Source organism: Pseudorasbora parva, chromosome 24 (assembly GCF_024679245.1).
Source record: "Pseudorasbora parva isolate DD20220531a chromosome 24, ASM2467924v1, whole genome shotgun sequence".
NCBI lineage: Eukaryota > Metazoa > Chordata > Actinopteri > Cypriniformes > Gobionidae > Pseudorasbora > Pseudorasbora parva.
Window position 1 is genome coordinate 34,281,925 of NC_090195.1, and position 20,607 is coordinate 34,302,531.

The following is a 20,607-nucleotide window of genomic DNA, read 5'->3' on the forward strand; positions in this document are numbered from 1 at the left end:
CCGCCCTGATGATCTCATTGGTCTGAACAGTTTCTGTTCGGAAATAATTACTCCCGACCTAAAAATGTTGTGGGCGGGGCTAAGTTCGGCTGGCATCCAGGCTACCGAAAACGCTCACCATCTGTGTAATTCAGAAACACACAAATTATCCATTGTATAGTCTGGTGATGGACGTGTTACGTTCCCACGCGAGCACCGATTCAACAATTTATAGATTAGCATGACGGTACATGCTAGTCGATGAGCTGAATCAGTGTAACTCAACAACTAACGATATATAAAAGATCCATTAAGCGTAAAAGTGTGGAGCTCTTCCTGAGTCTCTCATCTGTGTCAACTCCGGCTCAAACATGTGTGGCTGATCCACAACGGCTTATTTCTGACATTTGTCTGAGTGAGATGTTTTGTTTTTGACGGAGTATCTAAAGCTCGTGTAAAGGATCCGCCCTCTTCAGCAGCTCATTTGCATTTAAAGGGACACGCACAAAAACGGTGAGTTTTTGCTCACACCCAAATAGGAGCAAATTTGACAAGCTACAGTATAAAAAATGACCTGTGGGTATTTTGAGTTAAAATGTCACACACACATTCTGGGTACATCAGAGATTTATATTACATCTTGTGGAAAGGGGTGTAATATGTTCACCTTTAAGGTTCAGAAAACCTCACTCTGAGCTCTGTATATATACTATATACTGCAGAAATAGTCAGACTTTCTATTTTTCCTTTCATGAAGGATAGCCTCTCGCAGCAGTTTTCTGGGCGCACGCACAGAAGCGTATCTCTCATTAACACATTAGTAGGGCTACTCTCAAGACAAATGGCTCTTTAGCAGGGCCAAACCACAAACATTAATAAAGTGACCTAGTTATAGCAAAACCAGAAGCAGCCATTTGAGTGTGCATGCTTGAACACGGTACCTTAGCGTGATAATGATCACTAAATAAAAGTATAATATTAGCTTGAGGTGTGTTTATGAATGCATGTGTATGATAGGGCAATATGTCACACTCCACTGCAGTCAAGGGATGTTTTTGGTGGTGAATCTCACGAATATTATCAAGAACATATCTGACATCAGACAGCATTAAAGGGTTAGTTCACCCAAAAATGAAATGTCTGTCATTAGCTCCTCTTCCCTAATGTCGTTCCACACCCGTAAGACCTCCGTTCATCTTCACACACAGTTTAAGATATTTTATATTTAGTCCGAGAGCGTATGCAAGTGTATGCACACTATACTGTCCATGTCCAGAAAGGGAATAAAAACATCATCACAGTAGTCCATATGAGACATCAGTGGGTTAATTAGAGTCTCTTGAAGCATCCGAAATACATTTGGGTCCAAAAATAACAAAAACTACGACTTTATTCAGCATTGTCTTCTCTTCCGGGTTTGTTTTCAATCCTCAAATAAAGATCCAAATAGTGTTGTCAAAAGTACCGACCGCGATACCAATTCGGTACTGAAATGTTAAAAATATGACGCTTTGAGCGCTGTTGAGCGGAATCGTAAACTCCTCTGACTGGCCATTGTGCTCACGCGCTCATCAAATAGGTCTATGATTGGCTACTTTGATCAGCGCTTCACAAACATGTTGTAAAAATACATCAATGACGCTTTTCACGGAGCGCTTACACAGATACACACAGAGCGTTTGAATGTAGGTGTCTATCAGCCTACCGGTCCGCTGCTCGACGCCTGCTTGTGCTTTAAAACGCTCCCGCTCCCGCTTTCAAAACACTTTTCAAACACTTCCGTGTTGTTTCAAACCGCTGCCGTGCGTTGATCATTGTAGCCAATCACAGGCACATCCGATGAGCGCGTGAGCACAATGACCAGTCAGAGGAGTTTACGATTACAGCTCAACAGCGCTCGAAGCGTCACATTTTTAACATTTCAGTACCAATTTGGTATCGCGATCCGCACTTTTGAAAACACTAGATTCAAATGGTTATGAATCAGCGAATTGATTCATGATTCGGATTGCGTGTCAAACTGCTGAAATCATGAGACATTAGTGCGAATCCAAATCATTGATCGATTCACTGATTCATAACCGTTTAAATCTTTTTTTGAGGTTTGAAAACAAACCCGGAAGAGAAGACAATGCTGAATAAAGTCGTAGTTTTTGTTATTTTTGGACCCAAATGTATTTCCGATGCTTCAAGAGACTCTAATTAACCCACTGATGTCTCATATGGACTACTGTGATGATGTTTTTATTCCCTTTCTGGACATGGACAGTATAGTGTGCATACACTTGCATACGCTCTCGGACTAAATATAAAATATCTTAAACTGTGTGTGAAGATGAACGGAGGTCTTACGGGTGTGGAGCGACATTAGAGTGAGGAGTTAATGACATACACTTCATTTTTGGGTGAACTAACCCTTTAAGTTCAAACCTGTGTTCTTCCGTTGCCAAAGGGTTTTGTTGATGTGTGTTTAAAGGCAGTTGGTTCTGGTCATTAGCGGAGCGTCCTGTCTGGCCAGAGTTAATTGGACGCTGCTCTAATGGCCTAATTGAGTGTGATGGAGTGGAATGGAGTGTGTGTGTGAGTGTCTGGATGGTCAGCTTGTGTTCAGTGGCCTGCTCTACATCATAGTTGACACAGAGAGTTTTTCTGATTTAACTTGTGTTAAGAACTTCATTTGTATGCATTAGATCAGTGTGTGAAGCACAGAACTGCATGTGTTGGGATCCCTCGTAAAGCCGTGAAGTCATATCTCGTGTGGGTTTTGTGTTGATATGTTGCCGTGTGCGCGACTGTTTTAATTACAAATTCTCCCCAAATGCTAATGGATCCCAGTTGGATATGAATATTAAGCGGTGCATGTTCAACATATTGCTGCTCCCTCAAACCCATTGTGTGTGTGTCAGTACTGTACACCTCCCAGATGTTTTTCACATTCGACCCTCTAGAGTTTTCACCATAATGGGGCTCATATTTATCTCTGAAGGCTTTATGCTTGTAACATCTACACACACACACACACACACACACACACACACACACACACACACACACACACACACACACACACACACACACACACACACACACGTTTGGTTTTCATGTTTTATGGGGACTCTTTATAGATAAACCTACCCATCACAGAACCCTTTTTTGCATTTTTACATTTGTGTTGCTTTCTATCAAAAATAAATGATATTTTGTATAAAGAAAATAAAGCCTACTTGTAAGACTATTCATTTTTTCCCTCTTGATGGTTAAGCACATTTCTCCTACATTTTCTTTACTTTAGTTTAAAAAAAATACAAAAATTAAAGAATATCCATACAATAAAATATCCATACAATGAAATAATAAAATAATAATCAATAAAACAAAATTTAAAAAACAAAACAATAACCAAATAAACAAATACAAATAAATCAATCAAATAAAAAATAATTAAATAATATTAACAATTAAATAATTAAGTAATAATAAATAAAATAAAATAACAAAATAAACAATTAAATTATATACAATTAAATAATACAGTAATAAGAAAATAAAATAATATATTAGCTATTCAAGCAAACACATCTCTCTCTCTCTCTCTCTGTGTGTGTGTGTGTGTGTGTGTGTGTGTGTGTGTGTGTGTGTGTGTGTGTGTGTGTGTGTGTGTGTGTGTGTGTGTGTGTGTGTGGGCGTGTGTGTGTGTGTGTGTGTGTGTGTGTGTGTGTGTGTGTGTGTGTGTGTGTGTGTGTGTGTGTGAGCACGCGTGCGTGTGTGTCTGTGTGTGCACGTGTGTGCGGGTGTGCGGGTGTGTCTGTGTGTGTGTGTGTGTGCGCGTGTGCCTGTGCGTGCGTTTGTGTGTCTGTGTGTGTGCACGCGTGTGCGTGTGTGTATGTGTCTGTGTGTGTGTGTGTGCGCGTGTGTGTGCGTGAGAGAGAGAGTCAACCAAGGTGTTGTAGTGTTTAATATGCTAGAAGAGAACAAAAAAGGGTTTGGGAGGAACCACGAGCGTCTAAGGAGAGTATATTGACCTTCTCTTCATTATAGGGTCCTCTCTCCCGCTCTGCTTACATTCATCAGTCGATTCCTGCTAGACATGCATCTAATAAAGCGTCATAACATCACGATCAATATCAACAACACAGCCATCCACCCGCTGTGATAAAACACATCCTACACATCGCTTCACGTCACCGAGGCCAGACAGCGCTGCAGCGCTATCACAGGCCGCTGTACTTTCTGCAGGTCTCCATTCTCTAAACTTCTCTCTGCACTCAAAAAAAATGACTTGTTGAATTTACTTTAAAGGGGGGGTGAAACACTCAGTTTCAGTCAATCTCATGTCAATCTTGAGTACCTATAGAGTAGTATTGCATCCTTCATATCTCCGAAAAGTCTTTAGTTTTATCATATTTATAAAAGAAATATAGGCTGTACCGAGTCTTTCCGGAAAAAACCGAGCGCCTGGAGGCGTATCGTGTGGGCGGAGCTAAAGAATGACAAGCGCGCAAAGCGGTGACGTCCTCAAGCGTGGAGAAACCCATCACTATCTCAGCTAATACAGATAATGATCCACAATCAAATCTGAGGGAGAAATAAATTGAACAGGAGAAACGGCAACAGCAGGACGTCCGTCTCTGTGGTATGTAAGTTACTGTATTTAATGGCCTCTCCACATGTCTGTGTGTTTACTCGCAGTGTATGAGGACATGATTCGGTTTATGGACTATTGTATGCGACTAGACCTTAGAAGTAGCAAGCATACTGTAACGTTATACACAGAACAACAATGGAGTAACCGTTAGCGCATTTGAATGACGAAGCACGCGATCGTGTCGTTTACTGATGTTTACTCATGCGACGGTAGCCAATAGCAGAGACATTTGAAGCAGTTTAAGTTAACTCACCGTCGAAGCTTTATCGCTGGGACCGCTCCGTCAGAAACACACTTCTTTGGTATGATTTGGTAAAGTCCTGTGACAGCAGTGGTGTGTAAATCCATTTTGAGACGCAACTGAAACGATGTTGTCAAGCTTCCCGTCATTTCTGCGTTCAAATCGGTTCAAATGCAGCGCTGCCTTCCCGGAATGCTGTGCTGAAGCGTTGAAGTCGCTCGACGTCACCCATAGGAATAAAGTGGAGCGCGGCGCCGTTCACGGACGACTGGATCTGCAGCTGAGAGACTGTTTACAGCGTGCTCTAGTCACGCGCGCGCACCCTACCGGGAGAAGAGCCCGTACAGCCCATACAAGGACCTTCCGCTCTTATTAACGTCAAATAGACCCATACTCGAAAAAAACTCTCCGAAACTTGTGAGAAACCGGAAGGAGTATTTTTAACACAGAAATACTCCATCAAACGTCCAACATTAGTTTTTGAAACTTTGTCTATGTTTAGGATGGGAATCCAAGTCTTTAACAGTGGAAAAAGCTCAGTATGCATGAAACAGCATTTCACCCCCCCTTTAAAAATATGTGTCAAGTGGTTGCACACAACTATACTGAGCAATTTTTACAAATAACAATTTAGTTATATTAACAAAAATTTCTCTGAGTAAATACGAACCATTTGAATTTGTCATTGTTACATAATATTTATATGTGCCGTTTACTTAATGATGTTATGCTAAATTTATACAAGTTTATAATTTGTAAGGTGAACACTGTTATCAATTTAATTTGCCTTTAAAATGTTTAAATAACAACAAGCATATTTTTTTAAATAAAATGCAAAAATAAGTAATTAAACAAACAAAAAATATTTAATTGAGAGCTGGATTACATCCAATGAATTTGTATATAAGTGCCTACACACACACACACACACACACACACACACACACACACACACACACACACACACACACACACACACACACATGTTGGTCTATGTGGTTTACAGGGACTCTCCATAGGCGTAATGGTTTTTATACTGTACAAACCGTATTTTCTATCCCCTTACACTGCCCCTGCCCCTAAACCTACCCATCACAGGAAACATTCTGCATTTTTACTTTCTCAAAAAAACATCATTTAGTATGTTTTTAAGGCCATTTGAATTATGAGGACATTTGATATGTCCTCATAAACCACATTTATAGTGTAATACCAGTGTAATACCCATGTAGTTATACAAATTTGTGTCCTCATAAACCACATAAACAGGCTCACACACACACACACACACACACACACACACACACACACACACACACACTTCTGCATAATAACCACAAAATGACAGCAACTCCTCAATGTGCAACATAACTGAACATTAAACACTAACATAAACTAATAACATCTTTCCCTTTACTGAAAAACACACAAAATATCACTTGTATATATATATATATATATATATATATATATATATATATATATATATATATATATATATATATATATATATATATATATATATATATATATATATATATATATATATATAAATTGTTGATTTTACTTAAAAAAGCAAGTAACCTGTTTGCCTTAAAATGTTGAGTTCATTGAATTAAATTTGAGTTCATCCAATGAAGGAAATTGGTTTAATAAATAGAAACTCAAAATATGATTTGATCTGAACCACATAAATAAAAGAAATGTTGTGATAAATCATGAAAATGTTGAATGTTTCACTGCATTATTGCAAATAAAACACAATTCTGCATATGCTTACAAAATCATTTAATGCTATTTGAATAAAGGGTGATGTAAATTCTCAAAAATGTTCATTGTATTAACTCAAATTTTTAATTTCAATGGACCCAAAATTTTAATTGAATGCCTGTTTTTTTCACTAGTTTTTGTCAAAATTGTATAGGGTCGCTAACGACCCGAGGTGTGTAGGATTGTACGTATATATTTTTTGCACAATGATAAATTAATCTATAATGACGAAATACGGCGCAATTCACCTTTATTCCACAAGGTGTCAATGTCTGATACCCAATGATGAAGTGACGTTTCACTGATAGTCACCTCTGACAGAAAACGAAACAATAATAATTATAATCTGCAAAACTTGAAATGGCTCAGTGATTTACAGCCGAGAGCAAGAACTAAACACAATCAGATATTAGTGTCACTGTCTCTTGATGATGGATGTGCTCAAGAAGCTGTCAGTGAGCAAAATACTGATTTTGAAGACGTTGAAAATGAGTTTGGAGAATATGCTCGCGATCGCGAATATGAGGCAGATGCTGAATATACTGGTAAACGAGCTCTGACGAGGACAGATGATGATGGTATTAAACATCTGCTCAAACTGAACCCTTCCACGCTCCAAAAGGGAACGAAATAGGTTTTATTTTATTCTTCTGTAGCTGTTACTCTAAAATCAGGAGTTTTATATATTATCACGACAGGTAGAGGTCTATCCATGTTAAATATAGATCTGGGTCGCTAACGACCCGAATATGTAAGAGTGTTTGGCGAAACAGTCATGCATTTAAGGGTTAAATTAATGAAGTAAAGTAAGCATCATTTAAATGTGTCTTATCTTTTTTGAGTGCAGCTTGTGTTCAGTTGTTTGGATCCTTTAAACCGCTCCCTTGCTGTTCTCAGAGTTCAGACGTGTTTTTGAGACTTCCATCCGCGCTTCGATCAGTCTGCGGTGAATTACGAACAGCAAGAAACCACTCGCAGTAAAAGGATTCGTGACTTATAACATTAAAAGGAAAGTGGGGACAAAAGGGAAGGTTTATGAGCACAAAACACACGAGCAGGATGTTTTTAAGGAGGAGGCTCACAGGAGCGAATGTATTTTGACACATTTACATCCCAGGGAAGGTTGAGCTGCGGTTTGAGCGCCTGTCTCTGCGTCTGTTAGTTTAGGACGAGGGAATATTAGTGAGAAAGGTGCTTTTTAAACTCTGCTTTTGTGAAGACATTGTGAAGTTACACAAACACTGATTTGCTTTATTATTTGACACTTTAAGAAGAAATGGATCATGTGTAAAAAAATTAATAAAAAATGTCTGCAGATAGGGCGTTTCTACAATGCCATCAGTAACCACACGTTCTGCTTTTGCACGAAACGGCATCCACACCTTTAATAACTCAGATTACTAGAATATCTCATCATATTTCATTTATACTGTCTCTCTCTGTTGTCCTCGCCGGACACATTTTGACTCCGCTTCAGTCTGAAAACACTTCATTTCGTTCTCAGATGCATTATGTTCTTATTTCCTCTCAGGGACACAGTGTGTGCATGTTTGAGATGAAGTAAGAAGGAATAAGGGATGAATAATGCATCGCTCATGTGTTTGTCCTCCTGTCTGGAGCCTGTGTGTGACCGACCGTGTGTTACTGTAGCGAGTGCTGGAGGTCTAATCCAAGGACTCGAGACACACACACACACACACACAGACACACACACACACAGACACACACACACACACACACACACACACACACACACAGACACACACACACAGACACACACACACACACACACACACACACACACACACACACACACACACACACACAGCGGCCACAAGGCCTGAGGATCTGTGTGCGTGTGCGTGTGTGTGTGTGTGTGTGTGTAGATCTGGGTCTGAAGTGACCCCTGCTGAAGGAGAAGACTGCTAAATCAATCTCATACCAACTCAAATCTATTTTAATTTATCTTATCTTAATATTATATATGAATCGTATTCAGGTTGTTCAATAACCCTATAAAAATGAAATACAATGTAAGGCAATGTTTATTTATTTAGTTATGTTTATTTTTTATTATATTATTACGGTTAAAAAAAACTATGGCAGGCAATATTCATTCATCCATCCATCCATCCACTTATATCATCCATCCATCCATCCATCCATCCATCCATCCATCCATCCATCCATCCATCCATCCATCCATCCATCCATCCATCCACTTATATCATCCATCCATCCATCCACTTATATCATTCATCCATCCATCCATCCACTTATATCATCCATCCATCCATCCATCCATCCATCCATCCATCCATCCATCCATCCATCCATCCATCCATCCATCCATCCATCCATCCATCCATCCATCCATCATTCCATCCATCCATCCATCCACTTATATCATCCATCCATCCATCCATCCACTTATATCATCCATCCATCCATCCATCCATCCATCCATCCATCCATCCACTTAAATCATCCATCCATCCATTCATCCATCCATCCATCCATCCACTTATATCATCCATCCATCCATCCATCCATCCATCCATCCATCCATTCACTTATATCATCCATTCATCCATCCATCCATCCATCCATCCATCCATCCATCCATCCATCCATCCATCAATCCATCCATCCACTTATATCATCCATCCATCCATCATCCATCCATCCACCCACTTATATCATCCATCCATCCATCCATCCATCCATCCATCCATCCATCCATCCACTTATATCATCCATCCATCCATCCATTCACTTATATCATCCATCCATCCATCCATCCATCCATCCATCCATCCATCCATCCATCCATCCATCCATCCATCCATCCATCCATTCACTTATATCATCCATCCATCTGTCATCCATCCATCCATCCATTCATCCATCCATCCATCCATCCATCCATCAATCCATCCATCCACTTATATCATCCATCCATCATCCATCCATCCATCCATCCATCCATCCACTTATATCATCCATCCGTCATCCATCCATCAATCATCCATCCATCCATCCATCCATCCATCCATCCATCCATCCATCCATCCATCCATCCATCCATCCGTCCATCGACTTTTATAAAATTAAAAAACAATGAGAGTCAATATTATTTATTTATTCATTTATTTATATTTACTTATATATTTATTTATTTATTTTGTCTCTTGATTAATTTTATATTAAACCCTTTATATTTTAATATTGTAGTCGTGTCAATCATATTGTATAATAAATAATAACAATGAAAGTAACATGTCTCTCTCTCTCTCTCTCTCTCTCTCTCTCTCTCTCTCTCTCTCTCTCTCTCTCTCTCTCTCTCTCTCTCTCTCTCTCTCTCTCTCTCTCTCTCTCTCTCTCTCTCTCTCTCTCTCTCTCTCTCTCTCTCTCTCTCTCTCTCTCTCTCTCTCTCCTTCAGTTCTCTCAGTCCTGACGCAGATGCGGACGCCATGTTTCAGAGAGAAGGCTTTGCCCGGCAGAGCATGTCAGAAAAGCGGACCAAACAGTACGGCGACGCTGCTCAGCTGGAGATTATCAAGAGCCGCAAGTCGAAGAGCATGGACCTCGGTAACCACGCTCAACTCCCCACAGCATTTCCTGCCCCTTGCCTTGCTCCTTCCTGTTCCTTCGCAATCGAGCAGTGCGGTGCATCAGCGCGGCGGTCGGCGTTAAAGTTAATCATATCAGACACAGAAATGGTTTACTAAAACTTAAAAGAGTACAGAGTAGTTAAAGGAACTAGGAGATTTATAACCAGAGATATCACGGCTCTCATCCTCACGTCCTCCGGCTGTTGAGCGATAGCAATGTGCTGCGTGATATCTCTGCGCTAAAGTAGCAGTGCTTCGCCTGTGCTTCACCATAATATAGTCCCAAGTCAATATCTGTCCAGGAAATCTCCTAGTCTTAATCTGCATCGCTATTTGTACTCGTTGTGAATGCGCAGGCCACAAGAAGTAATTAGGTGGGGTTTGTTTTTTTTGGATCACTTCTACTCAAGACATGCTATCTGGCAACTTAGGATTCCATTCATTATGCTAAGCTAAGCTAGCGGCGACCCTGCCAAACTAAAACAATGCACTGAGACAAAAATGGATTTGCCCTCATATCTAAATGTAGGAAAGAAGTTGAATAAGCCCTATTTCTAAAAACGCTGGAGAGTTCCTTTAAACATTAAAAACGCATTAATGATGACGTGAAGATAAAGACTGACTGCTGTCTCCTAACTAATATATCTGTCAATCATGTCTCAAAGTAGGCCTTTTAGCTCACCTTTTTACTCTGAGGTGGGTTTGTTGGGACTCAAGGACAGGTCAGGGTTGTTGAGAGCGTGGATCCGCTCACAGGGGACACACAGCCTCTGCCGCATGGCCGCGCGGATAATCGGAGGAGATAAAACATCTCTTTCATCCTCCTCCTCTTCTCCTTTATCCTCAGTCAACATCAAGACCACTGCCTCCTGAGACCGGACCAATGCCCCGCTCAGTCAAGAAAACACTAGACACCCAACTCACCTCACACACTCCCTCTTTACACTTCAGTCGCAACAGTGAAATGGCTGGAAGATAATACAGCACTTTAAAAAATGAGAGAGTGATGAAAAGAGGATGAGGCATGGGTTAAGAGCTAGACTCGGCATATGCATCAAAATTAAGTGATTCGAGTTGGGGTGTTTTACACTCAAAACATGCACTGTACACAATAACCACAAACACACAGAAAAGGAAGACATGACTAACTGAAGGTACAGTAGATCATGTTATTCAACAGCAAATACATTTCATAATCGAGACTAAATGTTTTTAGACACTTGTTGAATCACGTCCGTGGTTACTCTATTTGATTAAAATAATATTTTTTTTATATATATATATATATATATATATATATATATATATATATATATATATATATATATATATATATATATACTGTACATACATACACACACACACACACACGCTGCTGTTCAAAAGTTTTTAATCTATACGATTTTTTTATGTTTTTAGAAGAAGTCTCTTATGCTCACCAAGGCTGCATTTATTATAAATACAACAAAAAATACAGTAATATTGTGAAATATTATTTAAATGTAATATAACTGTTCTCTATGTGAATATATAGTAAAGTGTGATTTATTCCTGTGATCAAAGCTGAATTTATCATCATTACTCCAGTCTTCAGTGTCACATGATCCTTCACTAATCATTCTCAGATGAGGATCTGATCATCAACACACAGTTATGATTATTATCAGTGTTGATTTTTATTTTATTTTTATGATTCTCTGATTAATAGAAAGCATTTATCTGAAATGGAAAGCTTTTGCAATGTTACACACTTTTTTTGGGTCAGTAAGATGTTTTTTGTTGTTGTTTTTTAACAACTTAAAAAACATTAAAACATATATTCAGCAATGATGCATTAAATTGATCAAAGGGGAAAGTAAAGGCATTGATTATTATATTTCAAATAAATGCTGCTCTTTTGAATGTTCTATTCATCAAAGAATCCTAAAAAGTAAATGTCATAAATGTTTCTTGAGCATATGAGAATGATTAGTGAAGGATCATGTGACACTGAAGACTGGAGTAATGATGATAAATTCAGCTTTGATCACAGGAATAAATCACACTTTACTATAGATTCACATAAATTACAATAATATTGTAATAATATTTAACTGATCCCAAACTTTCAAGGAGCTGGCTTTAATCAATTAAACTTTCTGTGAAATTAGCTTATTTATTTCCAGGGTTTACAGTATAGAGGCAGTTTCATCTTTTTATGAAATCCATATAGACCAGGGCAGATGTGGCCTGATGTTACTGCCCATTTTAAACAAGCAGCGTTTCCAGCCCTCTCGACTCATTAGATGCACGGTTCAATTCCACTAAATCGCTTCGTTCTCATGAGCCATTGTCTTCAAATGGTATTGAGTTTATATGTTTGCTCCTCTCAAGCTTTTAGAGGAACACAATCTGTGGTAACCACATAAAGGCCGATTTGAGAGAAAAAAGAACTAATAAAACTAATAACTAATGAAAAAAATAACTGCCCAATGCTTTTGAATGCATGATAATTCCTTCCGTTCGCTATCTCTCTTTCACCTCCTCATGGGTTATCCCATTTTGCCTGTCTCACTCTCACCAGGTGATTTGCATGCCTCTTGGTTTGGCCTTTGCAAATGTCAAGTAACATCTGTAATGGAATGGGTTGGTGCATGGGTCTGGGAATGGTGGAATGTCTTGAATTAACCAATCACAATTCTTTATGCCTCCCTAACAGTAGCCGACGAGTTTAACCTCACTCCCCGAAAAGAGAGGACCGAAGGTAAGGCAACCGATCAGGGACACGCTCCACACTAACCTCACAAACGGACTCATCTCTGTGTGTTCGGGCATGCTCATTTTCACACGCTTTGGTGGATTTTTTGACAGATTTTTAGACAAATAGTATATGCTCTGTTGCAAAACCTAGTGAGCTGCCAGAAGCTACATTATGTTGGCACCATAAATACTTCACTTTAGACAAATGGTTAACCAGTATTTTGTGTATCCTTCATGCAGAAAACAATCCCAGAATGCATTGTATATACACTCACCTAAAGGATTATTAGGAACACTGGTTCAATTTCTTATTAAGTCTCATCTAATCAGCCAATCACATGGCAGTTGCTTCAGTGCATTTAGGGGTGTGGTCCTGGTCAAGACAATCTCCTGAACTCCAAACTGAATGTCAGAATGGGAAAGAAAGGTGATTTAAGTGATTTTGAGCGTGGCATGGTTGTTGGTGCCAGACGGGCCGGTCTGAGTATTTCACAATCTGCTCAATTACTGGGATTTTCACACACAACCATTTCTAAGGTTTACAAAGAATGGTGTGAAAAGGGAAAAACATCCAGTATGCAGCAGTCCTGTGGGAGAAAATGCCTTGTTGATGCTTGAGGTCAGAGGAGAATGGGCCGACGGATTCAAGCTGATAGAAGGGCAACTTTGACTGAAATAACCACTCGTTACAACCGAGGTATGGAGCAAAGCATTTGTGAAGCCACAACACACAACCTTGAGGAAGATGGGCTACAACAGCAGAAGACCCCACCGGGTACCACTCATCTCCACTACAAATAGGAAAAGAGACTACAATTTGCACAAGCTCACCAAAATTGGACAGTTAAAGACTGGAAAAATGTAGCCTGGTCTGATGAGTCTCGATTTCTGTTGAGACATTCAGATGGTAGAGTCAGAATTTGGCGTAAACAGAATGAGAACATGGATCCATCATGCCTTATCACTGTGCAGGCTGGTGGTGGTGGTGTAATGGTGTTGGGGATGTTTTCTTGGCACACTTTAGGCCCCTTAGTGCCAATTGGCCATCGTTTAAATGCCACGGCCTACCTGAGCATTGTTTCTGACTATGTCCATCCCTTTATGACCACCATGTACCCATCCTCTGATGAATGCTTTCAGCACCTTGTTGAATCAATGCCACGTAGAATTAAGGAAAACACAGTATTAGTATGGTGTTCCTAATACTCCTTTAGGTGAGTGTAGTGGAGTATAGTGGAAGATTGAAAATTATTGACGTTATTCATAATAATTCAGTCAATAATTTAAAAAAACAAAGAAAGATTTTCAAAAAAAGAAGAAGCACAACCTGTTGAAAATAAACAGCATAAACTAATTAACTGGTTTTACCTGATGTCCCAGGCTGCTTTTAGAGGGATTTCGGCTTTCTTTAGCTGAACACCAGCTTGGTCAATCTGGAAGACCAGTTTGAACCAGCTAAAGCTTGGAACATACTCTGCAAGAACAAAGAAATGTGTTCATTTTCTAGAGGTGGCAAGAACAAGAACAAAGTTCGTTCTGGCCAGTACATCCCATACTTCACGAGAAAATCAGATGCCGAACATCTGTGTTTCTCCGTATTAACCACGCCCACTTTAAATGTATGACCAATCACACAATAGTTCTCGGACACCCGCAACAAAAAAAGCTCTGCTCAGACGATGTGTCGAGAACAAGCTGGGAGAACTCCCAAACCAAGGCTGCGAGAACATACTGATGTAATTTTGTTCTCTCAAAATGACGTCCTTGGAGCGAGAACTTTTTCCTCTGTTCTTGCGGAGTATGTTGTAGCCTTAAGACCAGCCAACCAGCTCAGGGGGGTTTCAGCAGGAGCAGTTTTACCCAAAAATGTGTGTTGTTAGCTTAGCAACATGCTAACATCAAACTCTATTAGGCTATCATGTGTTGAGGAAAAGGTAAACTGGTCAAATTTACATTAGGTACTGATTAGTGTAGAAAACATTTACACTCAAGTTTTAATCTAACTGTATCATATTAGCTTAGCAAACTCTATTGGAATCAATAGTTTAAATTTTCTATCTAATAAAAAAAAAAAAACACTTTTACCCAATATTTAATTCCCTGCTGAAAGAAAACCCCAGCTAAGACTGAGTGGCTGGTCTTAGCTGGTTTAAGCTGGTCTTCCAGCCTGCCCGAGCTGGTGTTCAGCTGGTTTTAGATGTTCTTTTAGCTGGTCTCCCAGCGTGACCATATTAAGATAAGCCTAGTGAGAGAAACAAGTGTCCGCAATCCCTCTAGAACCAGCCTGGGAGACCTTTTCTTTCCCCCAGCAGGGTTGATTTTAGCTTTTGCAACATGCTAATGTCCAGCTCAAGTAGAATCATGTAGACGACTGTTAAAATATTTAATTGTACACTTGGATAGTTTAAAACACATTAGACATCAAAACATTAGAATCAGTTGTGGTTCTCATGAGCAGCATTATTTATTGTGGTGTGGAGATACGCTTCCATTAAAGCTGTAGGCAGTAGACATTAAGGCGACTCGATAGGTTTTGGAACAAAGCAATAGTATCCTTATAGCATGAAAAATGAAAGCTTTAAGACCACCAGTGACGGTGGAAATGAGTCCAGCAACAAGTTGAATCTGTGTTGGGAAAAATCCTTCAAAACTGCCCCCCTTTGACTTCAGGACTCTCTGTCTGGTGTTCACTGTTAGTAATCAATCTAACTAAACGACTGTGTGTGGTGTGCTCGTTAAGGAAGTCATTTGAAGTAATTGCCATCAAATCAGGGTGTTGCTTTCTTCTTTCCCATTGAAATGAAGTGCCATGGTGTTAAATAAACGTTTTGGCAACAACTTTTTTTGGAAAGCGGAGCGTACTGCCTGTTCTTGAGGGAGTATGATGGAGGAAAACATTAATTATGCCGAGGAGTTCTAGAATGGGAAAGAAACGGAGGTGTGTGTGGATTTCTGTTTGAAATAAAGACCCTCAATGTCAGACGGGCCTGTTTGGCTTACTGCAATTAATCCATCAACGTCAAACGTCTGGAGCGGAGAGTTTTAGTTGCAGCACAGGGGAGCACATATATTCATGCTGTGTGGAGAACTGGAGATGCATGGAGACCGGAGGTTCTGTGTTCAGAGTCATGTCGAGAATTCATCCTGTCAAAAAGTCAAAGCTTTTCTGTGTTAAAGTCAACATGAAACGCTGTTCACAACCCAGTTTGTTGTATGGATGGAGTTGAGTGGAAATTAATGGGACATACTAGTCATGTGGTTGGGAATCAGCTGATTTTCTACACTTTTAAAAATAAAGGTTCCAAAATGGTGTTTTCATGGTGATGCTATCATATAGCGATGCTATATTAAGAATTAAAGTCTATAAACAGGACATTAACACAGCTGAATACAGAGCTTTGAGCTCAATGTGCTCTGATTGGTCGGCTAGAGCAGTTGTGTTGTGATTGGTCAAGAGCTTTGAGCATGTTTGGGAAATGTCCCGCCCCTTACCATAACCGCGAGTTTCACCGCGAGAACTCAATCAGGCCCGTCCCTTTATTCTGCGTATTAAGTATTTAAATGAGGAATGTTGTGACGTGTTTGTTCCCAGAAGAAAACTCAAGACTACAATGGAGGCATTTCAGGAGTTCAGAAACACTGACGCTGATATAGAGAAAACTATGCAGAGCTTTTCCATTAACACACTAAATAAAGATGAGCATGTCAAAAAACAGTTGCAAAGTCACCAAATTCTCCTCAACCTTCAAAGTGCCAGTATGTCCGTTAGTGACAGTGAAGGATTCTGAAAGTTTCATGACTAATCAGAAATGTGGATGTGACTCAGCAGATTGTGAGTCATTACGCCAATGAGACAGATGAAAATCTAATGACTGATTGGGCTGCGGCATTAGAAGTTAATTAGGACAGATGTAAAGGAGTAAGGGACAACCTGGACATCCTCTGGTCCACTAATGATCCAGGACATACGGGAATGGAGGGTGCGTAACCCCGAGACTTCTTCAATCTTCCTGGACACACCAGGACGAAACCTCCTTGCTGCTGCCGAGCTATTTTAAGCCTAATAACCCTTTTAACTTGATGCATAAAATTGCAGATAGCTGAATAAATTACATGCAATGGATCGTGCTTTCATGCGCAAATGCTGGCCCGTGTTACCTTGAGTATCGCTCATGAGAATATCGCCGGCCATCTTAACAATGCCACGGCCACAGCACTCGAATCAACCACCGCAGGTTATTCACTGCTTAAATGATGCGTTCTTTTAGCATTTAATGGTAATCACTCTTAACCGCTCAAGTGCTGGAGGTGCCTTTGTGGGATTGCTAATTAAATAGATGAAGGTGCTTTATGATATAGATATATCTCCATATATGTTGTTGTCTCTCTGCTATTTGCTTAGAAAATTTAAATGGTTTATACATTACAATATTGTATAAATGACATACCCAAAATAAAAATGAGAACTTACGAGGTTGCTGCTCATAAGTCATTCTGAATAGACAAATAGCCAACATATATTTAGAAAGCCAACACTTGAGTTTTGGCTTTGACAGAATTACTCAGACTGTTGTCAATATGGAAATATATAAGCTCAAACATAAACAAATAAAAACTAAAAAATCAAGAATATAATTTTTAAATATAATGAAATATTATGTTAGCCTGACAAGCCAGACCCACATCAAGATGTTTGGTCTGGAAACTCACCATTGACAGATCAATCCGAGGGGCGGGATAAACGGCTGTCTTTCAAACTCCCTCTGCACGCGATAGGATAGCGCTACAACCAACCAGAGCAGCGAAGGTGAAGCAGAGCTCGCTGACAGATTAAACATTCACCGTATCCGGTCGGCTAAACTCTGAACACATCTTCCCTTCTTAAGAATGACTTCAGTGCCGTTCTTTTCTCAGAGAAAAGCTTAACTCCAAGTCTTCCAGAGTCGCGGTCAAAGCTGATTCGAAAGACCGCCGTTCGCCAGTTTCTGTGTTTACTAGAAGCACGCAAACGCAACTCGGCCGTCATTATGTTAAGCCCCGCCCACCGACTCTATACACAATGTGACACAGACGTGTATTGAGAGTTGCTGGACGACACTCGCGGCAGATTAGATTTGCTGCCACTAGGGTGCGTCTAGATTTCTAGGCTAATATTATGTTGATGTGGTATAAGAACTTACAACCACAATTAACATCAAGCCATCAATTCATTTCAAATATAGATATATCTTAAAACTATGAACTTAACTACACATTTCCTAAAGGTGAATATGCACGGGGCAACTTTTTGAGCAATGCTGTGAGCGATGTTGCTTGAGCACTTTCCCATTGAGAATGGCCAACAGATTTCTGTCTGGATACTTTAGATGGGTTTTGGGCCTTGTCCCCTCACCTGGTTACCTGTTGATGGTAAAATTGCTTAAGTTGCCCTGTGTATCATCACCTTAAGACAATGCTGTGAGTGTTTAGAGAGTGATAAGTTGCTAATTCAATATGTTATTGCCCTGTAAACACCTTGCGGTCTATTGTCTAATGTCTGGTGAGGCGAACTGCTCCATTCACATTTTTTATTATTCTCACTCGACGAACCTTCACATCTCTGCTGATATGAGACTTAATCCTCATTATTCTTTTCTCGTTTTTCTTTTGTATGTATTGAGCCATTATCACCTTTATTCTGGCATTATGGCCTGATCCCACTGTACATTAATTCACATATTATCTAAAGTATTTTTAGAAAACAAAAAATAAGCATGTTCTTGGGACCGTATGTAAAAAAATTTAAGAAATTAGATTAATGAGTAAAATAGCTCCTGTTGTGACAGGTTCATTAGAGCTACAATTATCGTCAAGCTAAATAACACAATTTAAAAGATTAATATGACACTTTTACTCAAAAATCACTTTAAACTACCATAGAGTGTTTGTATTAACTTCCAGTCATGATCTAGTGTGGATTTTAGTCATATAATGATGTTGAAATGTTATTTTAGCCTTTATATGCAGTTAATCGCTACACCTGCTTAGCATTTATATTGTAAACATCCATTATTGACATGAAAATACCCCAAATCACATGAGAATCACACACAAACCAAATATTACTGTAATCGTGTTTATTAGCTTCTTCTTTCTAGAAAAAGTCTCTTTGGGTTTGTTTTTCACGGAGCTCAGAACAAGGAAGTGTACAGGACACCGTCATTCAGAAGGGCAGGAATTATGGAATCGCGTAAGATGATTGACAGCTCTATGCCAAATAAATACTTGATGAGTCATAACTTATGCAAATCACCAAGAGGAGAGATAGAGCTCGCTCTTAAAGCTCTTTCAGATCTTCAGATTACATAATTCAGTGGGAAATTAATAGACATGGACAAAATATTTAGCATATGTAAGAATAAATCAATATTTCTATAAATATACACACATTTGGACTAAGGGCCCGGATGGACGCTGTCCAGTGAATCTATGTGAACATCAGCCGTGACTGAATTCATATAATGAATTTATATTATTTATTTATTTCTATATGCGTCTTGATATTCAAAATATATACAATTTCGAGATTGATTATTTTGCATGCCTGACATAAATTAAGAATGTCATTGCACATAGTTTTATCATTAACAGTGGTCAAATATCGACGCTGGAGTCTGTAATCTTTCTATTGATGCTCAGTTTGTCCAGATGAAGAAAGTGTGTAATGTTTTAACTGATGTCAGACGCACGTCCGCTAACAAACCAATCAATGTTAAGATGCAGCCCACATAGATGATGACGACAGGACGCCAGTGCGAGTGTAAAGCTCTTCAGTGCGCTCGCATAACTGCAGTGTGAAAGCAAACCAAAACTAACCAAATGGAGACAATATATCAAAACACGTACTTTGGTTCGGACCTTGGTGCGGACTTTCAGGCGTGAAAACGCCCTAAGACTAGTACCATGGTAATTTCTGTTTTTTGCTACTCTGAGTAGTATACAAATCTTGGTATTTAGGGCACTTTTTGCATTTTTTTTTTGCCTCTTCTTGACAGATCGCTTCCTGTTCTCCTGAGTTGTAAGTCGCTTTGGATAAAAGCGTCTGCTAAATGCATAAATGTAATGTAAATGTAATCTCTGGTCCTATATGAACTGTATTAATATTTCAGGACCATAGAATTGCCATCTTATACAATCACTGCTCTCCTGTCTCTTCACACACAGATGAGGAAACATGCAGCGAAAGAATGACAATAAAAATAGTGTATGTGGTGTGTGATAAGAATCCCAGCGGTTTGATCCATTGAGGGTTTCATGTCAAACCCCTGCCTGGTAAAAAAAGCGCAATTATGATCTCTCCATCCCTTGACGTGTTTTGCACACAGGCGATACAATGCCATGCCGCAGAAAAGCGAAGGAGTTTGATTATTCGGAGATTCAGAGTGATGCAGATGTCATTTGTGTTTCCCCGAAGCCGGCTTTATCTGCTCAATCCCTTTGTGTTCGCCGTGCGTTCGGCTCCTGCACTTCGCTGTAGAAGATTTGTATATAAGCTCTGAAAGCCGCATGTTCACATGGTATTTGAAGCATGTTGATTAAAGAGGCTTCTCCAGCATATGGGACGCGGTATTATTTCATAT

General features: G+C 39.5%; 1 protein-coding gene across 3 annotated transcripts in view; it reads left to right on the forward strand.

Annotated features, from left to right (window-relative positions):
- pard3aa (par-3 family cell polarity regulator alpha, a) overlaps positions 1 to 20,607 on the forward strand; it is a 623,737-nt gene that overhangs the window by 409,835 nt on the left and 193,295 nt on the right. For 2 of the 3 annotated variants that reach the window (XM_067434978.1, XM_067434979.1), the window contains exons 16-17: positions 10,078 to 10,226; positions 12,948 to 12,992. In XM_067434978.1, the coding sequence (XP_067291079.1) occupies positions 10,078 to 10,226; positions 12,948 to 12,992 (194 nt within the window). The remainder of the gene's footprint in view (positions 1 to 10,077; positions 10,227 to 12,947; positions 12,993 to 20,607) is intronic. The other variant, XM_067434980.1, reaches the window with a different exon arrangement.